At 53.3% G+C, this 27,941-nt stretch overlaps 1 protein-coding gene across 1 annotated transcript; it reads left to right on the forward strand.

The window, feature by feature from the left end:
* Nucleotides 1-73: 73 nt before the first annotated feature.
* LOC147097140 (putative ATP-dependent RNA helicase DDX23) lies at nucleotides 74-27,667 on the forward strand. The gene is made up of 7 exons (XM_085973015.1): nucleotides 74-294; nucleotides 2,736-2,837; nucleotides 7,008-7,095; nucleotides 8,426-8,491; nucleotides 13,380-13,518; nucleotides 23,338-23,471; nucleotides 27,314-27,667. The coding sequence occupies exons 1-7, from the start codon at nucleotides 80-82 to the stop codon at nucleotides 27,428-27,430; spliced, it is 861 nt and encodes a 286-aa protein (XP_085829141.1). The 5' UTR covers nucleotides 74-79; the 3' UTR covers nucleotides 27,431-27,667.
* Nucleotides 27,668-27,941: the final 274 nt, after the last annotated feature.

Consider the following 27,941-nt stretch of genomic DNA (forward strand, 5'->3'; position numbering starts at 1 on the left):
TGTTCCCTCCCTCCCTCTCTGTTCCTTCTCCCTCTCTGCCCCCTTCCTCTCTCTCTGCTTCCCCTATACTGACCCCGGCATGTGTCTTCCCCCCCCTGCAGATGGTGGGGAACCGGTGGAGAGGAAGAAGTCGCCCGAGCGCGCCTCCTCCAAGGAGCGGGGGGAGAAGAAGCGCTCGCGATCGCGCTCCCGGGATCGCGAGGGGAAGCGCTCCACGTCCAAGGAGAGGAAACGGCATCGCTCGCGGGAGAGGAAGCGGTCGCGGTCCAAGTCGGCGGAGAGGGAGGCTGACCGGTGAGAGGCGTCGCCCGGTTCTTGCCTGTAAACGCGGGGTCGGCGCTGCCTGCGCCGGAATCCGTCGGGCGCACCCGCGGGGGCAATCACCGCATCGCTGTCGCTCTTTACACCTCCTCACGTGACGGGAGACTGTGACATTTACAAACCACGTGCATCATGTTGGGGTTCACCGAACCTCTCCGGGGCTTCGTAGGAGGAGGCGAGGGCTCTGCCTCGGGTTAAAGGACGGGTGGGGAGGGACTGAAGGCAACAGTTCAAGAAATAGACCTTGAGGTGGCTCATCGTAGAATTCTACAGCTTATGAGGAGGCCATTCAGCCCCCTCGAGCCTGTTATATTAGGAACAGGAGGAGGCCATTTAGCCCCCTGGAGCCTGTTACATTAGGAACAGGAGGAGGCCATTCAGCCCCCTCGAGCCTGTTACATTAGGAACAGGAGGAGGCCATTCAGCCCCCCTCGAGCCTGTTACATCAGGAACAGGAGGAGGCCATTCAGCCCCTCGAGCCTGTTACATTAGGAACAGGAGGAGGCCGTTCAGCCCCCCTCGAGCCTGTTACATTAGGAACAGGAGGAGGCCATTCAGCCCCCCTCGAGCCTGTTACATTAGGAACAGGAGGAGGCCATTCAGCCCCCCTCGAGCCTGTTACATTAGGAACAGGAGGAGGCCATTCAGCCCCCTCGAGCCTGTTACATCAGGAACAGGAGGAGGCCATTCAGCCCCCTCGAGCCTGTTACATTAGGAACAGGAGGAGGCCATTCAGCCCCCCTCGAGCCTGTTACATTAGGAACAGGAGGAGGCCATTCAGCCCCCTCGAGCCTGTTACATTAGGAACAGGAGGAGGCCATTCAGCCCCTCGAGCCTGTTCCACCATTCAATGAGATCATGGCTGATCTGCGACCTGACTCCATAGACCCACCTTTGCCCCGTATCCCTTAATACCCTTTGGTTAACAAAAATCTATCAATCTACGATTTAAAATTAACAATTGACCCCCCCAGCATCAATTGCTGTTTGCGGAAGAGAGTTCCAAACTTCTACCACCCTTTGTGTGTCGAAGTGTTTCCAACTTCACTCCTGAAAGGTCTGGCTCTAATTTTTAGACTATGTCCCCTAGTCCGAGACTCCCCAACCAGCGGAAATAGTTTCTCTCCCTCTACCCCATCAGTTCCCCTTAATATCCTGAAAACTTCGATCAGGTCACCTCTTAACCTTCTAAATTCCAGGGGATACAACCCTATTATAGGCTCTGGTCCCGCCACTGTTTTCTGGGCAGGCATTCAATGTCGACCCTCAGTGTTAAATAATCATTTCTCCTGAGCTCTCCCTCCGCTTGCTTGGTGACCTTAAATTTCCCCACTGGCAGATCATTGGTAATAATTTTTCTCGAATTACCTTATCAAAAACCCTCAAAGTTTTGTACATCTCCCTCTGTCTCTCTTTCTCTCTCTCTCACTCTCTCTGTCACTCACTCAGTCTTTCTCACTTTATATCTCACTTTCTGCCTCACTCACACTATTTGTCACTTTGAGCCTCCCTCGCTCCCTGCCTCCCCCCCTCACTCACTACCTCTCTCTGCCTCTCTGAATGATCCAGGCGTACAATCCCGGTGCAGTACAGAGGGAGCACCGCACAGTCGGAGGGGCAGTACTGAGGAGCGCCGCACTGTTGGAGGGGCAGTATGCCGCACTGTCGGAGGGGGCGGTACTGAGGGAGCGCCGCACTGTCAGAGGGGCGGTACTGAGGGAGCGCTGCACTGTCGGATGGGCGGTACTGAGGGAGCGCCGCACTGTCGGAGGGGCAGTACTGAGGGAGTGCCGCACTGTCGGAGGGGCGGTACTGAGGGAGTGCCGCACTGTCGGAGGGGCGGTACTGAGGGAGCGCCGCACTGTCGGAGGGGCGGTACTGAGGGAGCGCCGCACTGTCAGAGGGGCAGTGCTGAGGGAGCGCCACACTGGCGGAGGGGCAGTACTGAGGGAGCGCCACACTGTGGGAGGGGCAGTACTGAGGGAGCGCCGCACTGTCGAAGGGGCAGTACTGAGGGAGCGCCGCACTGTCGGAGGGGCAGTACTGAGGGAGCGCCGCACTGTCGGAGGGGCAGCACTGAGGGAGCGCCGCACTGTCGGAGGGGCCGTCTTTCAGGATGAGATGTTAAACCGAGGCACCGTCTGCCCCCTCAGGTAGACATAAAATATCCCACGGCAGCTATTTCGAAGAGGAGCAGGGGGGGTGGTGTCCTGGGGCCAATATTTATTGAAAAAGGAACAAAATTCACAGGGCTACGGGGGAAAGAGCAGGGGTGGGGGGGGGGAGCGGGACTAATTGGAGAGCTCGTTCAAAGAGCACGACGGGCCGAATGGTCTCCTGCTGTGCAGTAAGATCTTGTACGTTTAAAGCAATTCTGTCTCCTTGTTTTTTTTCTTCTGTGTTAATTGTTACAGAGACCGACACCACGGGAAAGAGAAAGAACGAGACAAGGACAGGGAGCGAATTAAGAAGGACCGAGACCGGGACGGGCACAGGAAGGGGAGGAAGAGGTCGAGGTGAGAGCGAGGGCAGCAAGTACGGCACGGCACGGCAGCCTGGCCGCGTCGCGCCACGAGGCGGATAAAGAGTCGCAGCCGCACCGTCGCCCGCTGCAGAGTGGCAATCCCCCCCGCCCCCCCCCCCCCCGGCCGTTTTGTTTGGGGTGGGGGGAGTCTCCAGAATGGTCGCGGCAGCCACATGAAATATTAGCACAGGCGCCCCTCCTCCCTTTGTCCAGGTCGGGAGAGAGGAAGCGTATCTTCAGAACAACTTCCATATATAGAGCGCCTTTAACATAGTAAAATGTCCCAAGGCGCTTCACAGGAGCGATTATCAGACAAAATTTGACACCGAGCCCCATAAGGAGATATTAGGGCAGGTGACCAAAAGCTTGGTCAAAGAGGGAGGTTTTAAGCAGCGTCTTAAAGGCAGAGAGAGAGGCGGAGAGGTTTAGGGAGGGAATTCCAGAGCTTGGGGCCCAGGCGGCTGAAGGCACGGCCGCCAATGGTGGAGCGATGGAAATCGGGGGGGATGCTCAAGAGGCCGGAATTGGAGGAGCGCAGAGATCTCAGAGGGTTGTAGGGGGCTGGAGGAGGTTACAGAGATAGGGAGGGTTGTAGAGGGCTGCAGGAGGTTACAGAGAGAGGGAGGGTTGTAGGGGGCTGGAGGAGGTTACAGAGATAGGGAGGGTTGTAGGGGCTGGAGGAGGTTACAGAGATAGGGAGGGTTGTAGCGGGCTGGAGGAGGTTACAGAGATAGGGAGGGTTGTAGGGGCTGGAGGAGGTTACAGAGATAGGGAGGGTTGTAGGGGCTGGAGGAGGTTACAGAGATAGGGAGGGTTGTAGCGGGCTGGAGGAGGTTACAGAGATAGGGAGGGTTGTAGGGGCTGGAGGAGGTTACAGAGATAGGAAGTGTTGTAGGGGGCTGGAGGAGGTTACAGAGATAGGGAGGGTTGTAGGGGGCTGGAGGAGGTTACAGAGATAGGGAGGGTTGTAGGGGGCTGGAGGCGGTTACAGAGATAGGGAGGGTTGTAGGGGGCTGGAGGGGGTTACAGAGGTAAGAAGGGTTGTAGGGGGCTGGAGGAGGTTACAGAGATAGGAAGGGTTGTAGGGGTTGGAGGAGGTTACAGAGATAGGGAGGGTTGTAGGGGCTGGAGGAGGTTACAGAGATAGGGAGGTTTGTAGGGGCTGGAGGAGGTTACAGAGATAGGGAGGGTTGTAGCGGGCTGGAGGAGGTTACAGAGATAGGGAGGGTTGTAGGGGCTGGAGGAGGTTACAGAGATAGGGAGGGTTGTAGCGGGCTGGAGGAGGTTACAGAGATAGGGAGGGTTGTAGGGGGCTGGAGGCGGTTACAGAGATAGGGATGGTTGTAGGGGGCTGGAGGGGGTTACAGAGTTAGGGAGGGTTGTAGGGGGCAGGAGGAGGTTACAGAGATAGGGAGGGTGGTAGGGGCTGGAGGAGGTTACAGAGATAGGGAGGGTTGTAGGGGGCTGGAAGAGGTTACAGAGATAGGGAGGGTTGTAGCGGGCTGGAGGAGGTTACAGAGATCGGGAGGGTTGTAGGGGCTGGAGGAGGTTACAGAGATAGGGAGGGTTGTAGCGGGCTGGAGGAGGTTACAGAGATAGGGAGGGTTGTAGGGGCTGGAGGAGGTTACAGAGATAGGGTTGTAGGGGCTGGAGGAGGTTACAGAGATAGGGTTGTAGGGGCTGGAGGAGGTTACAGAGATAGGGTTGTAGGGGCTGGAGGAGGTTACAGAGATAGGGAGGGTTATAGGGGGCTGGAGGAGGTTACAGAGATAGGGAGGGTTGTAGGGGCTGGAGGTGGTTACAGAGATAGGGTTGTAGGGGCTGGAGGAGGTTACAGAGATAGGGAGGGTTGTAGGGGGCTGGGGGAGGTTACAGAGATAGGGAGGGTTGTAAGGGCTGGAGGAGGTTACAGAGATAGGGAGGGTTGTAGGGCTGGAGGAGGTTACAGAGATAGGGAGGGTTGTAGGCTGGAGGAGGTTACAGCGATAGGGAGGGGTGTAGGGGGCTGGAGGAGGTTACAGAGATAGGGAGGGTTGTAGGGGCTGGAGGAGGTTACAGAGATAGGGAGGGTTGTAGGAGGCTGGAGGAGGTTACAGAGAAAGGGAGGGTTGTAGGGGGCTGGAGGAGGTTACAGAGATAGGGAGGGTTGTAGGAGGCTGGAGGGGGTTACAGAGATAGGGAGGGTTGTAGGGGGCTGGAGGAGGTTACAGAGATAGGGAGGGCTGGAGGAGGTTACAGAGATAGGGAGGGTTGTAGGGGGCTGGAGGAGGTTATAGTAATAACCAGCCCCAGGACAGTGACAGGGTAACACAAAGAATTCGACCCAACACAATCGTCGCTAAGCAAAAGGAAAAATATCTGACATATTGGGCAGAAACAACAAAAACCCAAAGCAAACTCAATTGCTACTTGGCCCTAAACAGACAATACAACATAGCTGATTACCTGACCATGGTAAAGGATAACAAACTGAGAAGAACCTTGACAAGGTACAGACTTAGCGAACATAGCCTAGCGATCGAAAAAGGCAGACACAGGCAGACCAGGCTGCCAAGAGAAGACAGGATATGCTCTCACTGTAGTCAGGGAGTAGTGGAGACAGAGATGCACTTCCTCACAGCCTGTGGAAAATATCAGGACATCAGGGAGAATTTCTACCAAAAATTCTCACAAATATGCCCTGAATTCAGAAATCTGAATGACAACCAAAAACTCCCATTCCTACTGGGAGAGGAGAGAAGCTGTGTAACACTGGCGGCACACTATGTTACAGCTTGCCATGAACAGAGGGACAACCAGTAAACTAAGAAATGAATATATATAAACAATGCGAATGTATATTTATACACTCAGGGATATACCTGTTTATACACTGTATGAATAGAACTGCGTTTATGTGCTCAACCATAAATGTATTTTGATGCTTTGGCAACATAAGATGTAACTTATCATGCCAATAAAGCGATTTGAATTGTGAATTGTGATAGGGAGGGTTGTAGGGGGCTGGAGGGGGTTACAGAGTTAGGGAGGGTTGTAGGGGCAGGAGGAGGTTACAGAGATAGGGAGGGTTGTAGGGGCTGGAGGCGGTTACAGAGATCGGGAGGGGCGAGGCCACGGAGGGATTTGAAAACAAGGATGAGAATTTTAAAATCGAGGCGTTGCCGGACCGGGAGCCAGTGTACGTCAGTGAGTAACATGGGGGGGCGGGGGGGAGGTGAACGGGACTTGGTGCGAGTTAGGACACGGGTAGCCGAGTTTTGGATGAGCTCAGGTTTACGTAGGGTGGAATGTGGGAGGCCAGCCAGGAGTGTGTTGGAATAGTCGAGTATAGAGGTAACAAAGGCGTGGATGAGGGTTTCAGCCGGGGCGGGGCGGAGACGGGCGATGTTACGGAGGTGGAAATAGGCGGTCTTAGTGATGGCGCGGATATGTGGTCAGAAGCTCATTTCAGGGTCAAATAGGACACCAAGGTTGCGAACAGTCTGGTTCAGCCCCAGACAGATGTTGGGGAGAGGGATGGAGTCAGTGGCGGGGGAACGGAGTTTGTGGCGAGGACCGAAAACAACGGCTTCAGTCTTCCCAATATTTAGTTGGAGGAAATTTCTGCTCATCCAGAACCGGGTGTCGGACCAGCAGTCTGACAGTTTGGAGACCGTGGAGGGCTCGAGAGAGAGAGAGGTGGTGGTGAGGTAGAGCTGGGTGTCGTCAGCGTACATGTGGAAACTGACGCTGTCATTTCGGATGATGTCGCCGAGGGGCAGCATGTAGATGAGAAATAGGAGGGGGCCGAGGATAGATCCTTGGGGGGGACACCAGAGGTAACAGCGCTGGTGGGTGCGGGAAGAGAAGCCATTTCAGGGGGATGATCTGGGTACGATTGGCTGGGGTTAAGAGCGGAAAGTAGGCGAGGGCAGTCCCAATGGAGGAGCGAGAAGCTAAGACGAGCAGAAAATCTCTCCCCCAAATACAGTGGCAGGACTCGTTTGAAAGTTGCTGCAACACTGGGTGTAGCTACAGGTTCCTATGAAAAGAATCTAGAATCTGGAGATGCTCATGATGTGGAAACAGGATGGCTGCCCCCGCACAGAGCGACCAAGAGGGCCTGGGGGTGGGGGATGTGCGTACGGCGAGGGCTTGAACCTCCGCTGTCTCTACTCCGCAGAAGCCTGTCCCCCAACAAGCCGAAAGACGGGAAGGTGAAGGTGAAGAAAGAGGACGAGGATGAGGAAGACGAGAAGAGCAAGAACAAGGTGGGTCACGTAACGGAGGGCGCTGCGAGGCAGAGGGGACGCGGCGGTGCGCGTGTGTGTGTGGGCGTGAGGGATGTCCCAGGGGAATGTGGCGCCGTGATCGCTCCTCCTCTGTCTGAGGACGCTGCTCCTAATCGATACCCGTTGGGAAGAGGAGGAGGAATCAGCGACGCCCTTATTTGAAGGGCAGGTTGCCAGTCTTGGATTGCAGCACTGATGTCGGCCCGAAGTGTCACCGGGTCCCGATGCCGAGGGCAGGGAGCCTTGAAAGGAACCGCCCATGTTTGCAAAACAGGCTCCCGCGGAAGCCACTCACTCACCATCCCACCCTGCCTGAGACTGAGAGGGGGATGCCTTACCCTCCAGGGGCCTTCTTTACCAGTGTGTGTGCGCGTACGTGTGTGTGTGCGCGTACGTGTGTGCGCGCGTGCGTGTGTGCGCGCGTGCGTGTGTGCGCGCGTGCGTGTGTGTGTGCGCGTACGTGTGTGTGTGCGCGTACGTGTGTGTGTGCGCGTACGTGTGTGTGTGCGCGTACGTGTGTGTGTGCGCGTGCGTGTGTGTGCGCGTGCGTGTGTGTGTGTGCGTACGTGTGTGTGTGCGCGTACGTGTGTGTGTGTGCGTACGTGTGTGTGTGTGTGTGTGTGTACGTGTGTGTGTGTGCGCGTACGTGTGTGTGTGTGCGTACGTGTGTGTGTGCGCGTACGTGTGTGTGTGTGTGCGCGTACGTGTGTGTGCGTACGTGTGTGTGTGCGCGTACGTGTGTGTGTGCGCGTACGTGTGTGTGCGCGCGTACGTGTGTGTGTGTGTGCGCGTACGTGTGTGTGTGCGCGTACGTGTGTGTGTGCGCGTACGTGTGTGTGTGCGCGTGCGTGTGTGTGCGCGCGTGTGTGCGAGCGTGTACATCTGCCATCTTCCTCCCCCGAAGCCACTGTCTCACGGTGCTACCACTAGGTGGTTGCTCTCGGTCACAAGTGACATGCTGGATCTTCGACTCTGAGGGTGGCATCGCACCAGGACACCCACCCCCCTCCTCCTGTCCCGCCCCTCCACCCCTCCATCGTGGACAGGAGCAGGAGCCCCGAGATACGCCGACTCGGCACAGGTGAACCCCAGGACTTGATGTGGGGTCGCGGGGGTGGGGGGGAGGGCGACGAGAGGGGAGGTGCTGAACTTGGTCCATGTGACTGACTCCTGGCGTGTGTGTGTGTGTAGGTGGGGGGGGGGGGGGCGAAGGGATGGAAGGAGGAGGGGAGTGGGTGTAAGAGAGTTGTTGACCATCCGCAGCAGATGATGACCCCCCTCTCCTCGTGTCCATGTGATCTACCAACAGGCTCAGCCACTGTCCCTGGAGGAACTACTGGCAAAGAAGAAGGCCGCAGAGGTGGCAGAGTCGAAGGTACCGGCGTGCGCGGGCTGCGCGTTTTCAAGTGCGATTTAACCGTGTGGCGCCTGGGAGCGCTCGAGATTCACGGCACAGAAACAGGCCATTCGGCCCAACTGGTCCGTGCCGGTGTTTATGCTCCACACCAGCCTCCTCCCACCCCTACTCCATCTCACCTCAAAAACACATCCTATTCCTTTCTCCCTCGTGTGTTTATCCAGCTTCCCCTTAAATGCATCTGTGCTAGTCGCCTCAACCACTCCCTGTTTTCAAATCCCTCAAGGGCCGCGCCCCGTCCCTATCTCTGTAACCTCCTCCAGCCCCCTACAACCCTCCCTATCTATGTAACCTCCTCCAGCCCCCTACAACCCTCCCTATCTCTGTAACCTCCTCCAGCCCCCTACAACCCTCCCTATCTCTGTAACCTCCTCCAGCCCCTACAACCCTCCCTATCTCTGTAACCTCCTCCAGCCCCCTACAACCCTCCCTATCTCTGTAACCTCCTCCAGCCCCCTACAACCCTCCCTATCTCTGTAACCTCCTCCAGCACCCTACAACCCTCCCTATCTCTGTAACCTCCTCCAGCCCCCTACAACCCTCCCGATCTCTGTAACCCCCTCCAGCCCCCTACAACCCTCCCTATCTCTGTAACCTCCTCCAGCCCCCTACAACCCTCCCTATCTCTGTAACCTCCTCCAGCCCCCTACAACCCTCCCTATCTCTGTAACCTCCTCCAGCACCCTACAACCCTCCCTATCTCTGTAACCTCCTCCAGCCCCCTACAACCCTCCCTATCTCTTCTGTAACCTCCTCCAGTCCCCTACAACCCTCCCTATCTCTGTAACCTCCTCCAGCCCCCTACAACCCTCCCTATCTCTGTAACCTCCTCCAGCCCCCTACAACCCTCCCTATCTCTGTAACCTCCTCCAGCCCCCTACAACCCTCCCTATCTCTGTAACCTCCTCCAGCCCCTGCAACCCTCCCTATCTCTGTAACCTCCTCCAGCCCCCTACAACCCTCCCTATCTCTGTAACCTCCTCCAGCCCCCTACAACCCTCCCTATCTCTGTAACCTCCTCCAGCCCCCTGCAACCCTCCCTATCTCTGTAACCTCCTCCAGCCCCCTACAACCCTCCCTATCTCTGTAACCTCCTCCAGCCCCCTACAACCCTCCCTATCTCTGTAACCTCCTCCAGCCCCCTACAACCCTCCCTATCTCTGTAACCTCCTCCAGCCCCTACAACCCTCCCTATCTCTGTAACCTCCTCCAGCCCCTACAACCCTCCCTATCTCTGTAACCTCCTCCAGCCCCCTACAACCCTCCCTATCTCTGTAACCTCCTCCAGCCCCCTACAACCCTCCCTATCTCTGTAACCTCCTCCAGCCCCCTGCAACCCTCCCTATCTCTGTAACCTCCTCCAGCCCCCTACAACCCTCCCTACCTCTGTAACCTCCTCCAGCCCCCTACAACCCTCCCTATCTCTGTAACCTCCTCCAGCCCCCTACAACCCTCCCTATCTCTGTAACCTCCTCCAGCCCCCTGCAACCCTCCCTATCTCTGTAACCTCCTCCAGCCCCCTACAACCCTCCCTATCTCTGTAACCTCCTCCAGCCCCCTACAACCCTCCCTATCTCTGTAACCTCCTCCAGCCCCCTACAACCCTCCCTATCTCTGTAACCTCCTCCAGCCCCCTACAACCCTCCCTATCTCTGTAATCTCCTCCAGCCCCCTACAACCCTCCCTACCTCTGTAACCTCCTCCAGCCCCCTACAACCCTCCCTATCTCTATAACCTCCTCCAGCCCCTACAACCCACCCTATCTCTGTAACCTCCTCCAGCCTCTACAACCCTCCCTATCTCTGTAACCTCCTCCAGCCCTACAACCCCTCCCTATCTCTGTAATCTCCTTCAGCCCCACAACCCCCCACCCCGAGATCTCTGCGCTCCTCCAATTCTGCCCTCTTGAGCATCCCCCCGTTTTCCATCGCTCCACCAGTGGCGGCCGTGCCTTCAGCCGCCTGGGCCCCGAGCTCTGGAATTCCCTCCCTAAACCTCTCCGCCTCTCTCTCTCTCTCTCCTCCTTTAAGACGCCCCTTAAAACCTCCCTCTTTGACCAAGCTTTTGGTCACCTGTCCTAATATCTCCTCGTGGCTCGGGGGTCAGAATTTGTTGTCTTAAAATACTCCTGTGCAGCGCCGTGGGACGTTTTACTACGTTAAAGGCGCTACACAAATACAAGTTGTTGTTCTTGTGGTAGCGAGTTCCACATTCTCGCCACTCTCTGGGTAAAGAAGTTTCTCCTGAATTCCCCATTGGATTTCTTGTCTGAAAGCGATGGCCCCTAGCTTTGGGTCCCGAGGCGGCGCGGCGATTGCCGTAACGACACCCGTCTAACGCGAGTTAATTTTATTCCTCCTTCCGCGCAACCTCTGACGGTGAAGAACGACGGGCTTGCAGTTTCTCCAGCGCCGTACACGACCTCGGGATGACCCGAGAGCGCTTGGCAGAACGAAGGCGCACCTTTACTGGTCTGACACCGTGAGAATGGAAGTTTATTCACCACCCCTACCGACGACCCCCAGATGCTCCTGCGAGTGTTGGCCGGCTATTCGACTGCAGTGTGCATCGTAGCTGGGCCTGATCCACCTCACTCCCCGGCCTGCCCCACCAAATTCTCTCTCGCTTCCATAGGAACGGGAACCCTGTGGATCCACACCTCCCCTCCCACCCCGCCCCCCCCCACAACCCCCGCCCCCCCCCATAACCCCCGCCCCCCCATGCACCCATTGCATAGAAACATAGAAGACAGGAGCAGGAGTAGGCCATTCGGCCCCTCGAGCCTGCTCCGCCATTTAATGAGATCATGGCTGATCATCCAAATTCAGTACCCTGTCCCTGCCTTCTCCCCATATCCCTTGATCCCTTTAGCCTTAAGAAATATATCCAACTCCTTCTTGAATATATTTAATGAACTGGCCTCCACCGCCCTCTGTGGCAGAGAATTCCACAGGTTCACCACTCTCTGGGTGAAGAAATTCCTCCTCATTTCAGTCCTAAATGGCTTACCCCTTATCCTTAGACTATGACCCCTGGTTCTGGACTCCCCCGCCATCAGGAACATCCTTCCTGCATCTAGTCTGTCTAGTCCTGTTAGAATTTTATAAGTTTCAATGAGATCCCCTCTCAATCTTCTAAACTCCAGTGAGTATAAGCCCAATCGACCCAATCTCTCCTCATACGTCATTCCTGCCATCCCAGGTATCAGTCTGGTGAATCTTCGCTGCACTCCTTCCATGGCAAGAACATCCTTCCTCAGATAAGGCGACCAAAACTGCACACAATACTCAAGGTGTGGTCTCATCAAGGCCCTGTACAACTGCATATGTTTTTTTGTTGGCATTCTGGAACAGTTCCCGTGGATTGGCGGGTAGCTAATGTTACCCCACTATTCGAAAAAGGTGGTAGAGAGAAAACAGGGAATTATAGACTGGTAAGCCCGACATCGGTCGTGGGGAAAATGATGGAGTCCATTATAAAAGATGTAATAGCAGAGCACTTGAAAAACAGTGACAGGATCGGACAAAGTCAACATGGATTTACAAAAGGTAAATCGTGCTTGACTAATCGACTGGAATTTTTTGAGGATGTAACTGGTAGAACAGATAAGGGAGAACCAGTGGATGTGGTGTATTTGGACTTTCAGAAGGCTTTCGATAAGGTCCCGCATAAGAGATTAGCGTGTAAAGTTAAAGCACATGGGATTGGGTGTAAGGTACTGACTTGGATAGAGAACTGGTTGGCAGACAGGAAGCAAAGAGTTGGAATAAACGGGTCTTTCTCCGAGTGGCAGACAGTGACTAGTGGGGTACCGCAGGGATCGGTGCTAGGACCCCAGCTATTCACAATATATATTAATGATCTAGATGAGGGAACTAGATGTAATATCTCCAAGTTTGCAGACGACACAAAGCTGGGTGGGCGTGTGTGCTGTGAGGAGGATGCAGAGAAACTCTAGGATGATTTGGACAGGTTGGGTGATTGGGCAGATGCAGTATAATGTGGATAAATGTGAGGTTATCCACTTTGGTGGCAAAAAACAGGAAGGCAGATTATTATCTGAACGGCAATAGATTGGGAGAAGGGGAAGTGCAACGAGACCTGGGTGTCCTTGTGCACCAGTCGCTGAAGGTAAGCATGCAGGTGCAGCAGGCGGTTAAGAAGGCAAATGGTATGTTAGCCTTCGTAGCGAGAGGATTCGAGTACAGGAGCAAGGATGTCTTGCTGCAGTTGTACAGGGCCTTGGTGCGACCACACCTTGAGTATTGTGTGCAGTTTTAGTCGCCTTATCTGAGGAAGGATGTTCTTGCCATGGAAGGAGTGCAGCGAAGCTTCACCAGACTGATACCTGGGATGGCAGGAATGACGTATGAGGAGAGATTGGGTCGATTGGGCTTATACTCGCTGGAGTTCAGAAGAATGAGAGGGGATCTCATTGAAACTTATAAAATTCTAACGGGACTGGACAGACTAGATGCAGGAAGGATGTTCCCGTTGGCGGGGGAGTCCAGAACCAGGGGTCACAGTCTAAGGATAAGGGGTAAGCCATTTAGGACTGAGATGAGGAGGAATTTCTTCACCCAGAGAGTGGTGAACCTGTGGAATTCTCTACCACAGAAGGCAGTTGAGGCCAATTCATGAAATATATTCAAGAAGGAGTTAGATATATTTCTTAAGGCTAAAGGGATCAAGGGATATGGGGAGAAAGCAGCGACAGGGTACTGAATTTGGATGATCAGCCATGATCGCATTAAATGGCGGAGCAGGCTCGAGGGGCCGAATGGCCGACTCCTGCTCCTATCTTCTATGGACTCGCAGTTTGACGCCTCCTTTTCTCTCTCTCCAGCCCAAGTTCCTCTCGAAGGCTGAGCGGGAGGCCGAGGCCCTGCGGCGGCGGCAGAAGGAGGTCGACGAGCGCCGGCGGGTCCAGGAGGACGAGCGGAAGAAGCGGAAGCTGTTCCAGGAGTTGGGACGGAAAATGCTGGGTGCGCGAGTCGAGCTTTTATTGTTCTGTAAATGCGCGGAAACTCCCGCAGTGTATTGAGTTTGTTAAAAAGATGTTTTTGCTTATCCCCCCTTGCTCCTCGACAACAACTCCGATTTATACAGCGCCCTTAGCGCAGTAAAAAGTCCCAATGGTGTCGAGCTTCTCGAGTGTTGTTGGGAGCTGCACTCATCCAGGCAAATGGAGAGTATTCCATCACACTCCTGACTTGTGCCTTGTAGATGGTGGAAAGGCTTTGGGGAGTCGGGAGGTGAGACACTCGCCGCAGAATACCCAGCCTCTGACCTGCTCTTGTTGCCACAGTATTTATGTGGCTGGTCCAGTTAAGTTTCTGGTCAATGATGACCCCCCAGGATGTTGATGGTGGGGGATTCGGTGATGGTAATGCCGTTGAACGTCAAGGGGCGGTGGTTAGACTCTCGCTTGTTGGAGATAGTCATTGCCTGGCACTTGTGTGGCACGAATGTTACTTGCCGCATGTCGTGGAACGTCATCCAGGTCTTGTTGCATGCGGGCACGGACTGCTTCATTATCTGAGGAGTTGTGAATGGCACTGAACACTGTGCAGTCATCAGCGAACATCCCCATTTCTGACCTTATGATGGAGGGAAGGTGATTGATGAAGCAGCTGAAGATGGTTGGGCCTAGGACACTGCCCTGAGGAACTCCTGCAGCAATGTCCTGGGGCTGAGATGATTGACCTCCAACCACCACAACCATCTTCCTTTGTGCTCGGTATGACTCCAGCCAGTGGAGAGTTTTCCCCGATTCCCATTGACTTCAGTTTTACTAGGGCTCCTTGATGCCACGCTCAGTCAAATGCTGCCAAGTGATTGGGCAAGAAGGCGGCAGATGGAGTATAATGTGAAGAAGTGTGAAATTATCCACTTTGTTAGGAAGATTGGAGAAGCAGGATATTTTTCAAAAGGTGAGAGACTGGGAAATGTTGGTGTTCAGAGAGACCTGGGTGTCCTTGTACACGAATCACTGAAAGTTAACATTCAGATACAGTAAGCAATTAGGAAGGCAAATGGTATGTTGGCCTTTATTGCAAGGGGGTTGGAGTACAAGATTAAAGAAGTCTCGCTGCAATTATATAGGGCCCTGGTGAGACCACACCTGGAGTACGGTGCACAGTTCTGGTCTCCTTACCCAAGGAAGGATGTACTTGCCTTGGAGGCGGTGCAACGAAGGTTCACTAGACTGGTTCCTGGGATGAGAGGGCTGTCCTATGAGGGAGAGATTGTGTAGAATGGGCCGATACTCTCTGGAGTTTAGAAGAATGAGAGGTGATCTCATTGAAACATACAAGATTCTGAGGGGGGATTGACAGGGTCGATGCTGAGAGGCTGTTTCCCCCCTGGCTGGAGTGTCTAGAACCAGGGGTCACAGTCTCAGGATAAGGGGTCGGCCATTTAGGACTGAGATGAGGAGGAATTTCTTCACTCAGAGGGCGGTGAATCTCTGGAATTCTCTGCCCCAGAGGGCTGTGGAGGCTCAGTCGTTGAGTATATTCAAGGCTGAGATCGATAGATTTTTGGGCTCTAGGGGAATCGAGGGATATGGGGATCGGACGGGAAAGTGGAGTTGTGGTAAAAGTTCAGCCATGATCTTATTGAATGGTGGAGCTCCTATTTCTTATGTTATGCTCTTTTGGCCTCTAGTTTTGCTGTCGCCGCACATGAAAACACCGTGCCTACCCTATCAAAACCTTTCATAATTTTAAAGACCTCTATTAGGTCATCCCTCAACCTCTCAGTTCTGGTATCATCCTTGTAAATCTATCTTGCACCTTCTCCAGTGCCTCTATATCCTTTTTATAATACGGAGACCAGAACTGTGCACGGTGCTCCAAGTGTGGTCCAACCAAGGTATATGGAGACCAGAACTGTGCACGGTGCCCCAAGTGTGGTCTAACCAAGGTATATGGAGACCAGAACTGTGCACAGTGCTCCCAGTGTGGTCTAAACAAGGTATATGGAGACCAGAACTGTGCACGGTGCCCCAAGTGTGGTCTAACCAAGGTATATGGAGACCAGAACTGTGCACAGTGCTCCCAGTGTGGTCTAACCAAGGTATATGGAGACCAGAACTGTGCACAGTGCTCCAAGTGTGGTCTAACCAAGGTATACGGAGACCAGAACTGTGCACGGTGCTCCAAGTGTGGTCTAACCGAGGTATATGGAGACTGGAACTCTGCACAGTGCTCCCAGTGTGGTCTAACCAAGGTATATAGAGACCAGAACTGTGCACAGTGCTCCGAGTGTGGTCTAACCAAGGTATATGGAGACCAGAACTGTGCACAGTGCTCCGAGTGTGGTCTAACCAAGGTATACGGAGACCTGAACTGTGCACGGTGCTCCAAGTGTGGTCTAACCAAGGTATATGGAGACCAGAACTGTGCACAGTGCTCCAAGTGTGGTCTAACCAAGGTATACGGAGACCAGAACTGTGCACAGTGCTCCAAGTGTGGTCTAACCAAGGTATGCGGAGACCAGAACTGTGCACAGTGCTCCCACTGTGGTCTAACCAAGGTATACGGAGACCAGAACTGTGCACAGTGCTCCAAGTGTGGTCTAACCAAGGTATATGGAGACCAGAACTGTGCACAGTGCTCCAAGTGTGGTCTAACCAAGGTATACGGAGACCAGAACTGTGCACAGTGCTCCGAGTGTGGTCTAACCAAGGTATACGGAGACCTGAACTGTGCACGGTGCTCCAAGTGTGGTCTAACCAAGGTATATGGAGACCAGAACTGTGCACGGTGCCCCAAGTGTGGTCTAACCAAGGTATATGGAGACCAGAACTGTGCACAGTGCTCCCAGTGTGGTCTAACCAAGGTATATGGAGACCAGAACTGTGCACAGTGCTCCAAGTGTGGTCTAACCAAGGTATAGGGAGACCAGAACTGTGCACGGTGCTCCAAGTGTGGTCTAACCAAGGTATATGGAGACCAGAACTGTGCACGGTGCTCCAAGTGTGGTCTAACCAAGGTATACGGAGACCAGAGCTGTGCACAGTGCTCCAGGTGTGGTCTAACCAAGGTATATGGAGACCAGAACTGTGCACAGTGCTCCAAGTGTGGTCTAACCAAGGTATACAGAGACCAGAACTGTGCACAATGCTCCAAGTGTGGTCTAACCAAGGTATATGGAGACCAGAACTGTGCACCGTGCTCCAAGTGTGGTCTAACCAAGGTATACGGAGACCAGAACTGTGCACAGTGCTCCAGGTGTGGTCTAACCAAGGTATATGGAGACCAGAGCTCTGCACAGTGCTCCAAGTGTGATCTAACCAAGGTATACGGAGACCAGAACTGTGCACAGTGCTCCAAGTGTGGTCAAACCAAGGTATATGGAGACCAGAGCTGTGCACAGTGCTCCAAGTGTGGTCTAACCAAGGTATATGGAGACCAGAGCTGTGCACAGTGCTCCAAGTGTGATCTAACCAAGGTATACGGAGACCAGAACTGTGCACAGTGCTCCCAAGTGTGGTCTAACCAAGGTATATGGAGACCAGAACTGTGCACAGTGCTCCAAGTGTGGTCTAACCAAGGTATACGGAGACCAGAACTGTGCACGGTGCTCCAAGTGTGGTCTAACCAAGGTATACGGAGACCAGAACTGTGCACGGTGCTCCAAGTGTGGTCTAACCAAGGTATACGGAGACCAGAACTGTGCACGGTGCTCCAAGTGTGGTCTAACCAAGGTATAGGGAGACCAGAACTGTGCACGGTGCTCCAAGTGTGGTCCAACCAAGGTATATGGAGACCAGAACTGTGCACGATGCCCCAAGTGTGGTCTAACCAAGGTATATGGAGACCAGAACTGTGCACGGTGCTCCAAGTGTGGTCTAACCAAGGTATATGGAGACCAGAACTGTGCACAATGCTCCAAGTGTGGTCTAACCAAGGTATACAGAGACCAGAGCTGTACACAGTGCTCCAAGTGTGGTCTAACCAAGGTATATGGAGACCAGAACTGTGCACAGTGCTCCAAGTGTGATCTAACCAAGGTATACGGAGACCAGAACTGTGCACAGTGCTCCAAGTGTGGTCTAACCAAGGTATATGGAGACCAGAACTGTGCACAGTGCTCCAAGTGTGGTCTAACCAAGGTATACGGAGACCAGAACTGTGCACAGTGCTCCGAGTGTGGTCTAACCAAGGTATACGGAGACCTGAACTGTGCACGGTGCTCCAAGTGTGGTCTAACCAAGGTATACGGAGACCAGAGCTGTGCACAGTGCTCCAAGTGTGGTCTAACCAAGGTATAGGGAGACCAGAACTGTGCACGGTGCTCCAAGTGTGGTCTAACCAAGGTATACAGAGACCAGAACTGTGCACAATGCTCCAAGTGTGGTCTAACCAAGGTATAGGGAGACCAGAACTGTGCACCGTGCTCCAAGTGTGGTCTAACCAAGGTATACGGAGACCAGAACTGTGCACAGTGCTCCAGGTGTGGTCTAACCAAGGTATATGGAGACCAGAGCTCTGCACAGTGCTCCAAGTGTGATCTAACCAAGGTATACGGAGACCAGAACTGTGCACAGTGCTCCAAGTGTGGTCAAACCAAGGTATATGGAGACCAGAGCTGTGCACAGTGCTCCAAGTGTGGTCTAACCAAGGTATATGGAGACCAGAGCTGTGCACAGTGCTCCAAGTGTGATCTAACCAAGGTATACGGAGACCAGAACTGTGCACAGTGCTCCAAGTGTGGTCTAACCAAGGTATATGGAGACCAGAACTGTGCACAGTGCTCCAAGTGTGGTCTAACCAAGGTATATGGAGACCAGAACTGTGCACAGTGCTCCAAGTGTGGTCTAACCAAGGTATACGGAGACCAGAACTGTGCACAGTGCTCCAAGTGTGGTCTAACCAAGGTATACGGAGACCAGAACTGTGCACGGTGCTCCAAGTGTGGTCTAACCAAGGTATACGGAGACCAGAACTGTGCACGGTGCTCCAAGTGTGGTCCAACCAAGGTATATGGAGACCAGAACTGTGCACGATGCCCCAAGTGTGGTCTAACCAAGGTATATGGAGACCAGAACTGTGCACGGTGCTCCAAGTGTGGTCTAACCAAGGTATATGGAGACCAGAACTGTGCACAATGCTCCAAGTGTGGTCTAACCAAGGTATACAGAGACCAGAGCTGTACACAGTGCTCCAAGTGTGGTCTAACCAAGGTATATGGAGACCAGAACTGTGCACAGTGCTCCAAGTGTGATCTAACCAAGGTATACGGAGACCAGAACTGTGCACAGTGCTCCAAGTGTGGTCTAACCAAGGTATATGGAGACCAGAACTGTGCACAGTGCTCCAAGTGTGGTCTAACCAAGGTATACGGAGACCAGAACTGTGCACAGTGCTCCGAGTGTGGTCTAACCAAGGTATACGGAGACCTGAACTGTGCACGGTGCTCCAAGTGTGGTCTAACCAAGGTATATGGAGACCAGAACTGTGCACAGTGCTCCAAGTGTGGTCTGACCAAGGTATAGGGAGACCAGAACTGTGCACGGTGCTCCAAGTGTGGTCTAACCAAGGTATATGGAGACCAGAACTGTGCACGGTGCTCCAAGTGTGGTCTAACCAAGGTATACGGAGACCAGAGCTGTGCACAGTGCTCCAGGTGTGGTCTAACCAAGGTATATGGAGACCAGAACTGTGCACAGTGCTCCAAGTGTGGTCTAACCAAGGTATACAGAGACCAGAACTGTGCACAATGCTCCAAGTGTGGTCTAACCAAGGTATAGGGAGACCAGAACTGTGCACCGTGCTCCAAGTGTGGTCTAACCAAGGTATACGGAGACCAGAACTGTGCACAGTGCTCCAGGTGTGGTCTAACCAAGGTATATGGAGACCAGAGCTCTGCACAGTGCTCCAAGTGTGATCTAACCAAGGTATACGGAGACCAGAACTGTGCACAGTGCTCCAAGTGTGGTCAAACCAAGGTATATGGAGACCAGAGCTGTGCACAGTGCTCCAAGTGTGGTCTAACCAAGGTATATGGAGACCAGAGCTGTGCACAGTGCTCCAAGTGTGATCTAACGAAGGTATACGGAGACCAGAACTGTGCACAGTGCTCCCAAGTGTGGTCTAACCAAGGTATATGGAGACCAGAACTGTGCACAGTGCTCCAAGTGTGGTCTAACCAAGGTATATGGAGACCAGAACTGTGCACAGTGCTCCAAGTGTGGTCTAACCAAGGTATATGGAGACCAGAACTGTGCACAGTGCTCCAAGTGTGGTCTAACCAAGGTATACGGAGACCAGAACTGTGCACAGTGCTCCAAGTGTGGTCTAACCAAGGTATACGGAGACCAGAACTGTGCATGGTGCTCCAAGTGTGGTCTAACCAAGGTATACGGAGACCAGAACTGTGCACGGTGCTCCAAGTGTGGTCTAACCAAGGTATACGGAGACCAGAACTGTGCACGGTGCTCCAAGTGTGGTCTAACCAAGGTATACGGAGACCAGAACTGTGCACAGTGCTCCAAGTGTGGTCTAACCAAGGTATACGGAGACCAGAACTGTGCACGGTGCTCCAAGTGTGGTCTAACCAAGGTATACAGAGACCAGAACTGTGCACAGTGCTCCAAGTGTGGTCTAACCAAGGTATATGGAGACCAGAACTGTGCACGGTGCTCCAAGTGTGGTCTAACCAAGGTGTACGGAGACCAGAACTGTGCACAGTGCTCCAAGTGTGGTCTAACCAAGGTATATGGAGACCAGAGCTGTGCACAGTGCTCCAAGTGTGGTCTAACCAAGGTATATGGAGACCAGAACTGTGCACAGTGCTCCAAGTGTGGTCTAACCAAGGTATACGGAGACCAGAACTGTGCACAGTGCTCCAAGTGTGGTCTAACCAAGGTATACGGAGACCAGAACTGTGCACGGTGCTCCAAGTGTGGTCTAACCAAGGTATACAGAGACCAGAACTGTGCACAGTGCTCCAAGTGTGGTCTAACCAAGGTATATGGAGACCAGAACTGTGCACGGTGCTCCAAGTGTGGTCTAACCAAGGTGTACGGAGACCAGAACTGTGCACAGTGCTCCAAGTGTGGTCTAACCAAGGTATATGGAGACCAGAGCTGTGCACAGTGCTCCAAGTGTGGTCTAACCAAGGTATATGGAGACCAGAACTGTGCACAGTGCTCCAAGTGTGGTCTAACCAAGGTATACGGAGACCAGAACTGTGCACAGTGCTCCAAGTGTGGTCTAACCAAGGTATATGGAGACCAGAACTGTGCACAGTGCTCCAAGTGTGGTCTAACCAAGGTATACGGAGACCAGAACTGTGCACAGTGCTCCAAGTGTGGTCTAACCAAGGTATATGGAGACCAGAACTGTGCACGGTGCTCCAAGTGTGGTCTAACCAAGGTATACGGAGACCAGAACTGTGCACAGTGCTCCCAGTGTGGTCTAACCAAGGTATATGGAGACCAGAACTGTGCACAGTGCTCCAAGTGTGGTCTAACCAAGGTATACGGAGACCAGAACTGTGCACAGTGCTCCAAGTGTGGTCTAACCAAGGTATATGGAGACCAGAACTGTGCACGGTGCTCCAAGTGTGGTCTAACCAAGGTATAGGGAGACCAGAACTGTGCACGGTGCTCCAAGTGTGGTCTAACCAAGGTATACGGAGACCAGAACTGTGCACAGTGCTCCAGGTGTGGCCTGACCAAGGTATACGGAGACCAGAACTGTGCACAGTGCTCCAAGTGTGGTCTAACCAAGGTATACGGAGACCAGAACACTGCACAGTGCTCCAAGTGTGGTCTAACCAAGGTATACGGAGACCAGAACTGTGCACAGTGCTCCAAGTGTGGTCCAACCAAGGTATACGGAGACCAGAACTGTGCACAGTGTTCCAAGTGTGGTCCAACCAAGGTATACGGAGACCAGAACTGTGCACAGTGCTCCAAGTGTGGTCTAACCAAGGTATATGGAGACCAGAACTGTGCACAGTGCTCCCAGTGTGGTCTAACCAAGGTATACGGAGACCAGAACTGTGCACAGTGCTCCAAGTGTGGTCTAACCAAGGTATACAGAGACCAGAACTGTGCACGGTGCTCCAAGTGTGGTCTAACCAAGGTAAATGGAGACCAGAACTGTGCACAGTGCTCCAAGTGTGGTCTAACCAAGGTATATGGAAACCAGAACTGTGCACAGTGCTCCAAGTGTGGTCTAACCAAGGTATATGGAGACCAGAACTGTGCACAGTGCTCCAAGTGTGGTCTAACCAAGGTATACGGAGACCAGAACTGTGCACAGTGCTCCAAGTGTGGTCTAACCAAGGTATACAGAGACCAGAACTGTGCACGGTGCTCCCAGTGTGGTCTAACCAAGGTATACGGAGACCAGAACTGTGCACAGTGCTCCAAGTGTTGTCTAACCAAGGTATATGGAGACCAGAACTGTGCACAGTGCTCCAAGTGTTGTCTAACCAAGGTATATGGAGACCAGAACTATGCACAGTGCTCCAAGTGTGGTCTAACCAAGGTAAATGGAGACCAGAACTGTGCACAGTGCTCCAAGTGTGGTCTAACCAAGGTATATGGAGACCAGAACTGTGCACAGTGCTCCAAGTGCGGTCTAACCAAGGTATACGGAGACCAGAACTGTGCACAGTGCTCCAAGTGTGGTCTAACCAAGGTATACGGAGACCAGAACTGTGCACAGTGCTCCAAGTGTGGTCTAACCAAGGTATACGGAGACCAGAACTGTGCACTGTGCTCCAAGTGTGGTCTAACCAAGGTATACGGAGACCAGAACTGTGCACTGTGCTCCAAGTGTGGTCTAACCAAGGTATACGGAGACCAGAACTGTGCACGGTGCTCCAAGTGTGGTCTAACCAAGGTATATGGAGACCAGAACTGTGCACAGTGCTCCAAGTGTGGTCTAACCAAGGTGTACGGAGACCAGAACTGTGCACAGTGCTCCAAGTGTGGTCTAACCAAGGTATATGGAGACCAGAACTGTGCACAGTGCTCCAAGTGTGGTCTAACCAAGGTATGCAGAGACCAGAACTGTGCACAGTGCTCCAAGTGTGGTCTAACCAAGGTATATGGAGACCAGAACTGTGCACAGTGCTCCCAGTGTGGTCTAACCAAGGTATATGGAGACCAGAACTGTGCACAGTGCTCCAAGTGTGGTCTAACCAAGGTATATGGAGACCAGAACTGTGCATGGTGCTCCAAGTGTGGTCTAACCAAGGTATATGGAGACCAGAACTGTGCACAGTGCTCCAAGTGTGGTCTAACCAAGGTATACGGAGACCAGAACTGTGCACAGTGCTCCAAGTGTGGTCTAACCAAGGTATATGGAGACCAGAACTGTGCACAGTGCTCCAAGTGTGGTCTAACCAAGGTATACGGAGACCAGAACTGTGCATGGTGCTCCAAGTGTGGTCTAACCAAGGTATATGGAGACCAGAACTGTGCACAGTGCTCCAAGTGTGGTCTAACCAAGGTATACGGAGACCAGAACTGTGCACAGTGCTCCAAGTGTGGTCTAACCAAGGTATACAGAGACCAGAACTGTGCATGGTGCTCCAAGTGTGGTCTAACCAAGGTATATGGAGACCAGAACTGTGCACAGTGCTCCAAGTGTGGTCTAACCAAGGTATACGGAGACCAGAACTGTGCACGGTGCTCCCAGTGTGGTCTAACCAAGGTATATGGAGACCAGAACTGTGCACAGTGCTCCAAGTGTGGTCTAACCAAGGTTCTATACAAGGATCTACGTTTCTGACCCAATGTCGGAGGTTATTAACGAGTGCCCCTTGTGCCGCTGCAGAGGACCCGCAGGAGAGAGAGAGGCGCGAGCGCAGGGAGAGGATGGAGCGGGAGAGCCAGGGGAATGACGAGGAAGGCGGACGTCTGAAGATGCGGGAGGAGAAGGACAAGACAAAGGAGCTGCAAGCCATCAAGGTACGGCGCTGCCGCTAATGGCGACAGATCATTAAAATATCGTGGACAGCTGCAGAAAATAATCCAAAAAGGCTCATGGGATGCTGGCCTTTATATTTAGAGGACTAGAGTACAAGGGGGTAGAAGTTATAGAAACATAGAAGATAGGAGCAGGAGTAGGCCATTCGGCCCCTCGAGCCTGCTCTGCCATTCAATGAGATCATGGCTGATCATCCAAATTCCGTACCCTGTCCCTGCCTTCTCCCCATATCCCTTGATCCCTTTAGCCTTAAGAAATATATCCAACTCCTTCTTGAATATATTTAATGAACTGGCCTCCACCGCCCTCTGTGGCAGAGAATTCCACAGGTTCACCACTCTCTGGGTGAAGAAATTCCTCCTCATCTCTGTCCTAAATGGCTTACCCCTTATCCTTAGACTGTGACCCCTGGTTCTGGACTCCCCCGCCATCGGGAACATCCTTCCTGCATCTAGTCTGTCTAGTCCTGTTAGAATTTTATAAGTTTCAATGAGATCCCCTCTCATTGTTCTAAACACCAGCAAGTATAAGCCTAATCGACCCAATCTCTCCTCGTACGTCATTCCTGCCATCCCAGGTATCAGCCTGGTGAATCTTCGCTGCGCTCTCTCCATGGCAAGAACATCCTTCCTCAGATAAGGTGACCAAAACTGCACACAATACTCAAGATGTGGTCTCACCAAGGCCCTGTACAACTGCAGCAAGACATCCTTGCTCCTGTACTCGAATCCTCTCGCTACGAAGGCCAACATACCATTTGCCTTCTTAACCGCCTGCTGCACCTGCATGCTTACCTTCAGCGGCTGGTGCACAAGGACACCCTTGTTATGCAGTACAAAGCCCTGGTCAGACCACACCTGGAGCACTGGGAGCAGTTCTGGGCACCACACCTTCGGAAGGATATATTGGCCTCGGAGGGAGTGCAGCGTGGGTTTACCAGAATGACACCCGGACTCCAAGGGTTAAGTTAGGAGGAGAGATTACACAAACTAGGGTTGTATTCCCTAGAATTTAGACGGTTAAGGGGTGATCTGATCGAAGTTTTCAAGATATTAAGGGGAACTGATGGGGTGGAGAGCGAGAAACTATTTCCGCTGGTTGGGGAGTCTCGGACTAGGGGACATAGTCTAAAGATTAGAGCCAGACCTTTCAGGAGTGAAGTTCTACGCACAAAGTTGGAGTTTAGAAGAATGAGAGGGGATCTCATTGAAACTTATAAAATTCTAACAGGACTAGACAGACTAGATGCAGGAAGGATGTTCCCGATGGCGGGGAGTCCAGAACCAGGGGTCACAGTCTAAGGATAAGGGGTAAGCCATTTAGGACTGAAATGAGGAGGAATTTCTTCACCCAGAGACTGGTGAACCTGTGGAATTCTCTGCCACAGAGGGCGGTGGAGGCCAATTCATTAAATATATTCAAGAAGGAGTTAGATATATTTCTTAAGGCTAAAGGGATCAAGGGATATGGGGAGAAAGCAGGGACAGGGTACTGAATTTGGATGATCAGCCATGATCTCATTGAATGGCGGAGCAGGATCGAGGGGCCGAATGGCCGACTCCTGCTCCTATCTTCTGTGTTTCAAAGGGTGGTAGAAGTTTGGAACTCTCTTCCGCAAACGGCAATTGATGCTGGGGGGGGGTCAATTGTTAATTTTAAATCCGAGATTGATAGATTTTTGTTAACCAAAGGTGATAGAGTCATAACGGCACAGAAGGAGGCCATTCGGCCCATCGAGTCCATGCCGGCTCTCTGTAGAGCAATCCAGTCAGTTCCATTCCCCCGCTCTCTCCCCGTAACCCTCAAGTGCCTATCCAGTCTCCCCTTGAAATCATTGAGTGTCTCCGCTTCCACCACTTCCGTCGGCAGCGAGTTCCAGGTCATCTCCACTCGCTGCGTAAAAAAGTTTATCCTCACGTCCCCCCCTGTATCTCTTGCCCAAAACCTTAAAACTGTGTCCCCTAGTCCTTGTACCATCAACTAGTGGGAACAGCCTTTCCCCGTCTAGCCTATCCGAACCCATCATAATCTTGTCCACCTCGATCAAATCACCCCTCAACCTCCTTTGCTCTAATGGAAAGAAGTCCAGCTTCTCCAACCTGTCCTTGTAGCTAAGATCCCCCCACCCCCAGAACCATTCTGGTAAATCTCCTCCACACCCTCTCAAGGGCCTTCACATCCTTCCTAAAGTGTGGTGACCAGAACTGGACGGTATTAAGGGATATGGGGCAAAGGCGGGTATATGGAGTTAGGTCGCAGATCAGCCCATGATCTCAGTGAATGGCGGAAGAGGCTGAATAGAAACATAGAAGATAGGAGCAGGAGTCGGCCATTCGGCCCCTCGAGTCTGCTCCGCCATTCAATGAGATCGTGGCTGATCATCCAAATTCAGTACCCTGTCCCTGCCTTCTCCCCATATCCCTTGATCTCTTTAGCCTTAAGAAATATATCCAACTCTTACTTGAATATATTTAATGAATTGGCCTCAACTGCCTTCTGTGGTAGAGAATTCCACAGGTTCACCACTCTCTGGGTGAAGAAATTCCTCCTCATCTCTGTCCTAAATGGCTTACCCCTTATCCTTAGACTGTGACCCCTGGTTCTGGACTCCCCCGCCATCGGGAACATCCTTCCTGCATCTAGTCTGTCTAGTCCTGTTAGAATTTTATAAGTTTCAATGAGATCTCCTCTCATTCTTCTAAACTCTAGTGAGTACAAGCCCAATCGACCCAATCTCTCCTCATACGTCATTCCTGCCATCCCAGGTATCAGTCTGGTGAATCTTCGCTGCACTCCCTCCATGGCAAGAACATCCTTCCTCCGATAAGGCGACCAAAACTGCACACAATACTCAAGGTGTGGTCTCACCAAGGCCCTGTACAACTGCAGCAAGACATCCTTGTTCCTGTACTCGAATCCTCTCGCTATGAAGGCCAACATACCATTTGCCTTCTTAACCGCCTGCTGCACCTGCATGCTTACCTTCAGCGACTGGTGCACAAGGACACCCAGGTCTCGTTGCACTTCCCCTTTTCCCAATCTATTGCCGTTCAGATAATAATCTGTCTTCCTGTTTTTGCCACCGAAGTGGATAACCGCGCATTTATCCACATTATACTGCATCTGCCCAATCACCCAACCTGTCCAAATCATCCTGGAGTTTCTCGGTATCCTCCTCACAGCACACACGCCCACCCAGCTTTGTGTCGTCTACAAACTTGGAGATATTACATCTAGTTCCCTCGTCTAGATCATTAATATATATTGTGAATGGCCTCCTCGTGTTCCTGTGTCCCTATGATAAAGGAGCAACACTGGGGGGGGCTCTGGTGGCTGGGTGGGAGGGGGGCGGTTTATGTGGCTGGGCTGCTGCACACACCCCCGGAGGGGTGGAACATCAGGGGCTACTGAGGCATTCCTGCTCCCGATCGCTATCCAGCCACATGCACACACCCGACTGGAATGTGCGTGGTCGGAGGGGCCTGGGACCAGGGCTCGCCCGCGCTGCTGCCTACAGTCGGATAGCCGCCTGGCACTCGCTCGCACGGCTCGGAGGAAAATGCCTTGCGTCGTGGGGACCATGGAAACTCCTCGACCTCCCTCGGTCTTCTCTCTTCCGCCCCTGCTCCCCCCCCTAACGTTTAAAGCCCCCCGCCCCCCAAAGCTTGGTGTCGCCCAACCACTGCGACCTGCTCCCTGGGCCTGAGTTTTCCCCCCACCCCCCCCGGGTTAGCTGGACAGGGTCTGGGGGACCGCGACGGTGCCAGGCCGGCCCGGTTAAACGGTGCGCACCTCGCTGAGCGGGATCTTGCTGTTCCTGCAGGAGCGCTACCTGGGTGGGGTGAAGAAGCGACGGAGGACGCGGCACCTCAACGACAGGAAGTTTGTGTTCGAGTGGGACGCTTCAGAAGACACATCGCTGGACTACAACCCCCTGTGAGTACGGGACCGAGCCCCCGAGCCGCCCCTTGAGAGTACGGAACCCGCTCCCTCCTTCTGAGGGTACGGGACCCCCTCCTCCCGTGTGTCCGGGAATCCAACCTGCGCCCCCGTGAATCGGGACCGCCTGTGACAGCAACAGCACCCAAAAATAATGCTTAACGTGTCATTTACATCACTTTGTGGTTGTGGGATCTTTCTGTGCGCAATGCCTGCCGTGTTTCCCGACAGAACTCCATCTCTCTCCTCCCCCCTCCCTCTCCTCCCCCCTCCCTCTCCTCCCCCCTCCCTCTCCTCCCCCCTCCCTCTCCTCTCCCCTCCCTCTCCTCCCCCCTCCCTCCCCTCCCTCTCCTCCCCTCCCTCTCCTCCCCCTCCCTCTCCTCCCCCCTCCCTCTCCTCCCCCTCCCTCTCCTCCCCCTCCCTCTCCTCCCCCTCCCTCTCCTCCCCCTCCCTCTCCTCCCCCTCCCTCTCCTCCCCCTCCCTCACCTCCCTCTCCTCCCCCTCCCTCTCCT

The sequence above is a fragment of the Somniosus microcephalus genome, chromosome 33 (assembly GCF_052327205.1).
Source record: "Somniosus microcephalus isolate GS21.2 chromosome 33, FLI_Smic_1.0, whole genome shotgun sequence".
Taxonomy (NCBI): Eukaryota; Metazoa; Chordata; class Chondrichthyes; order Squaliformes; family Somniosidae; genus Somniosus; species Somniosus microcephalus.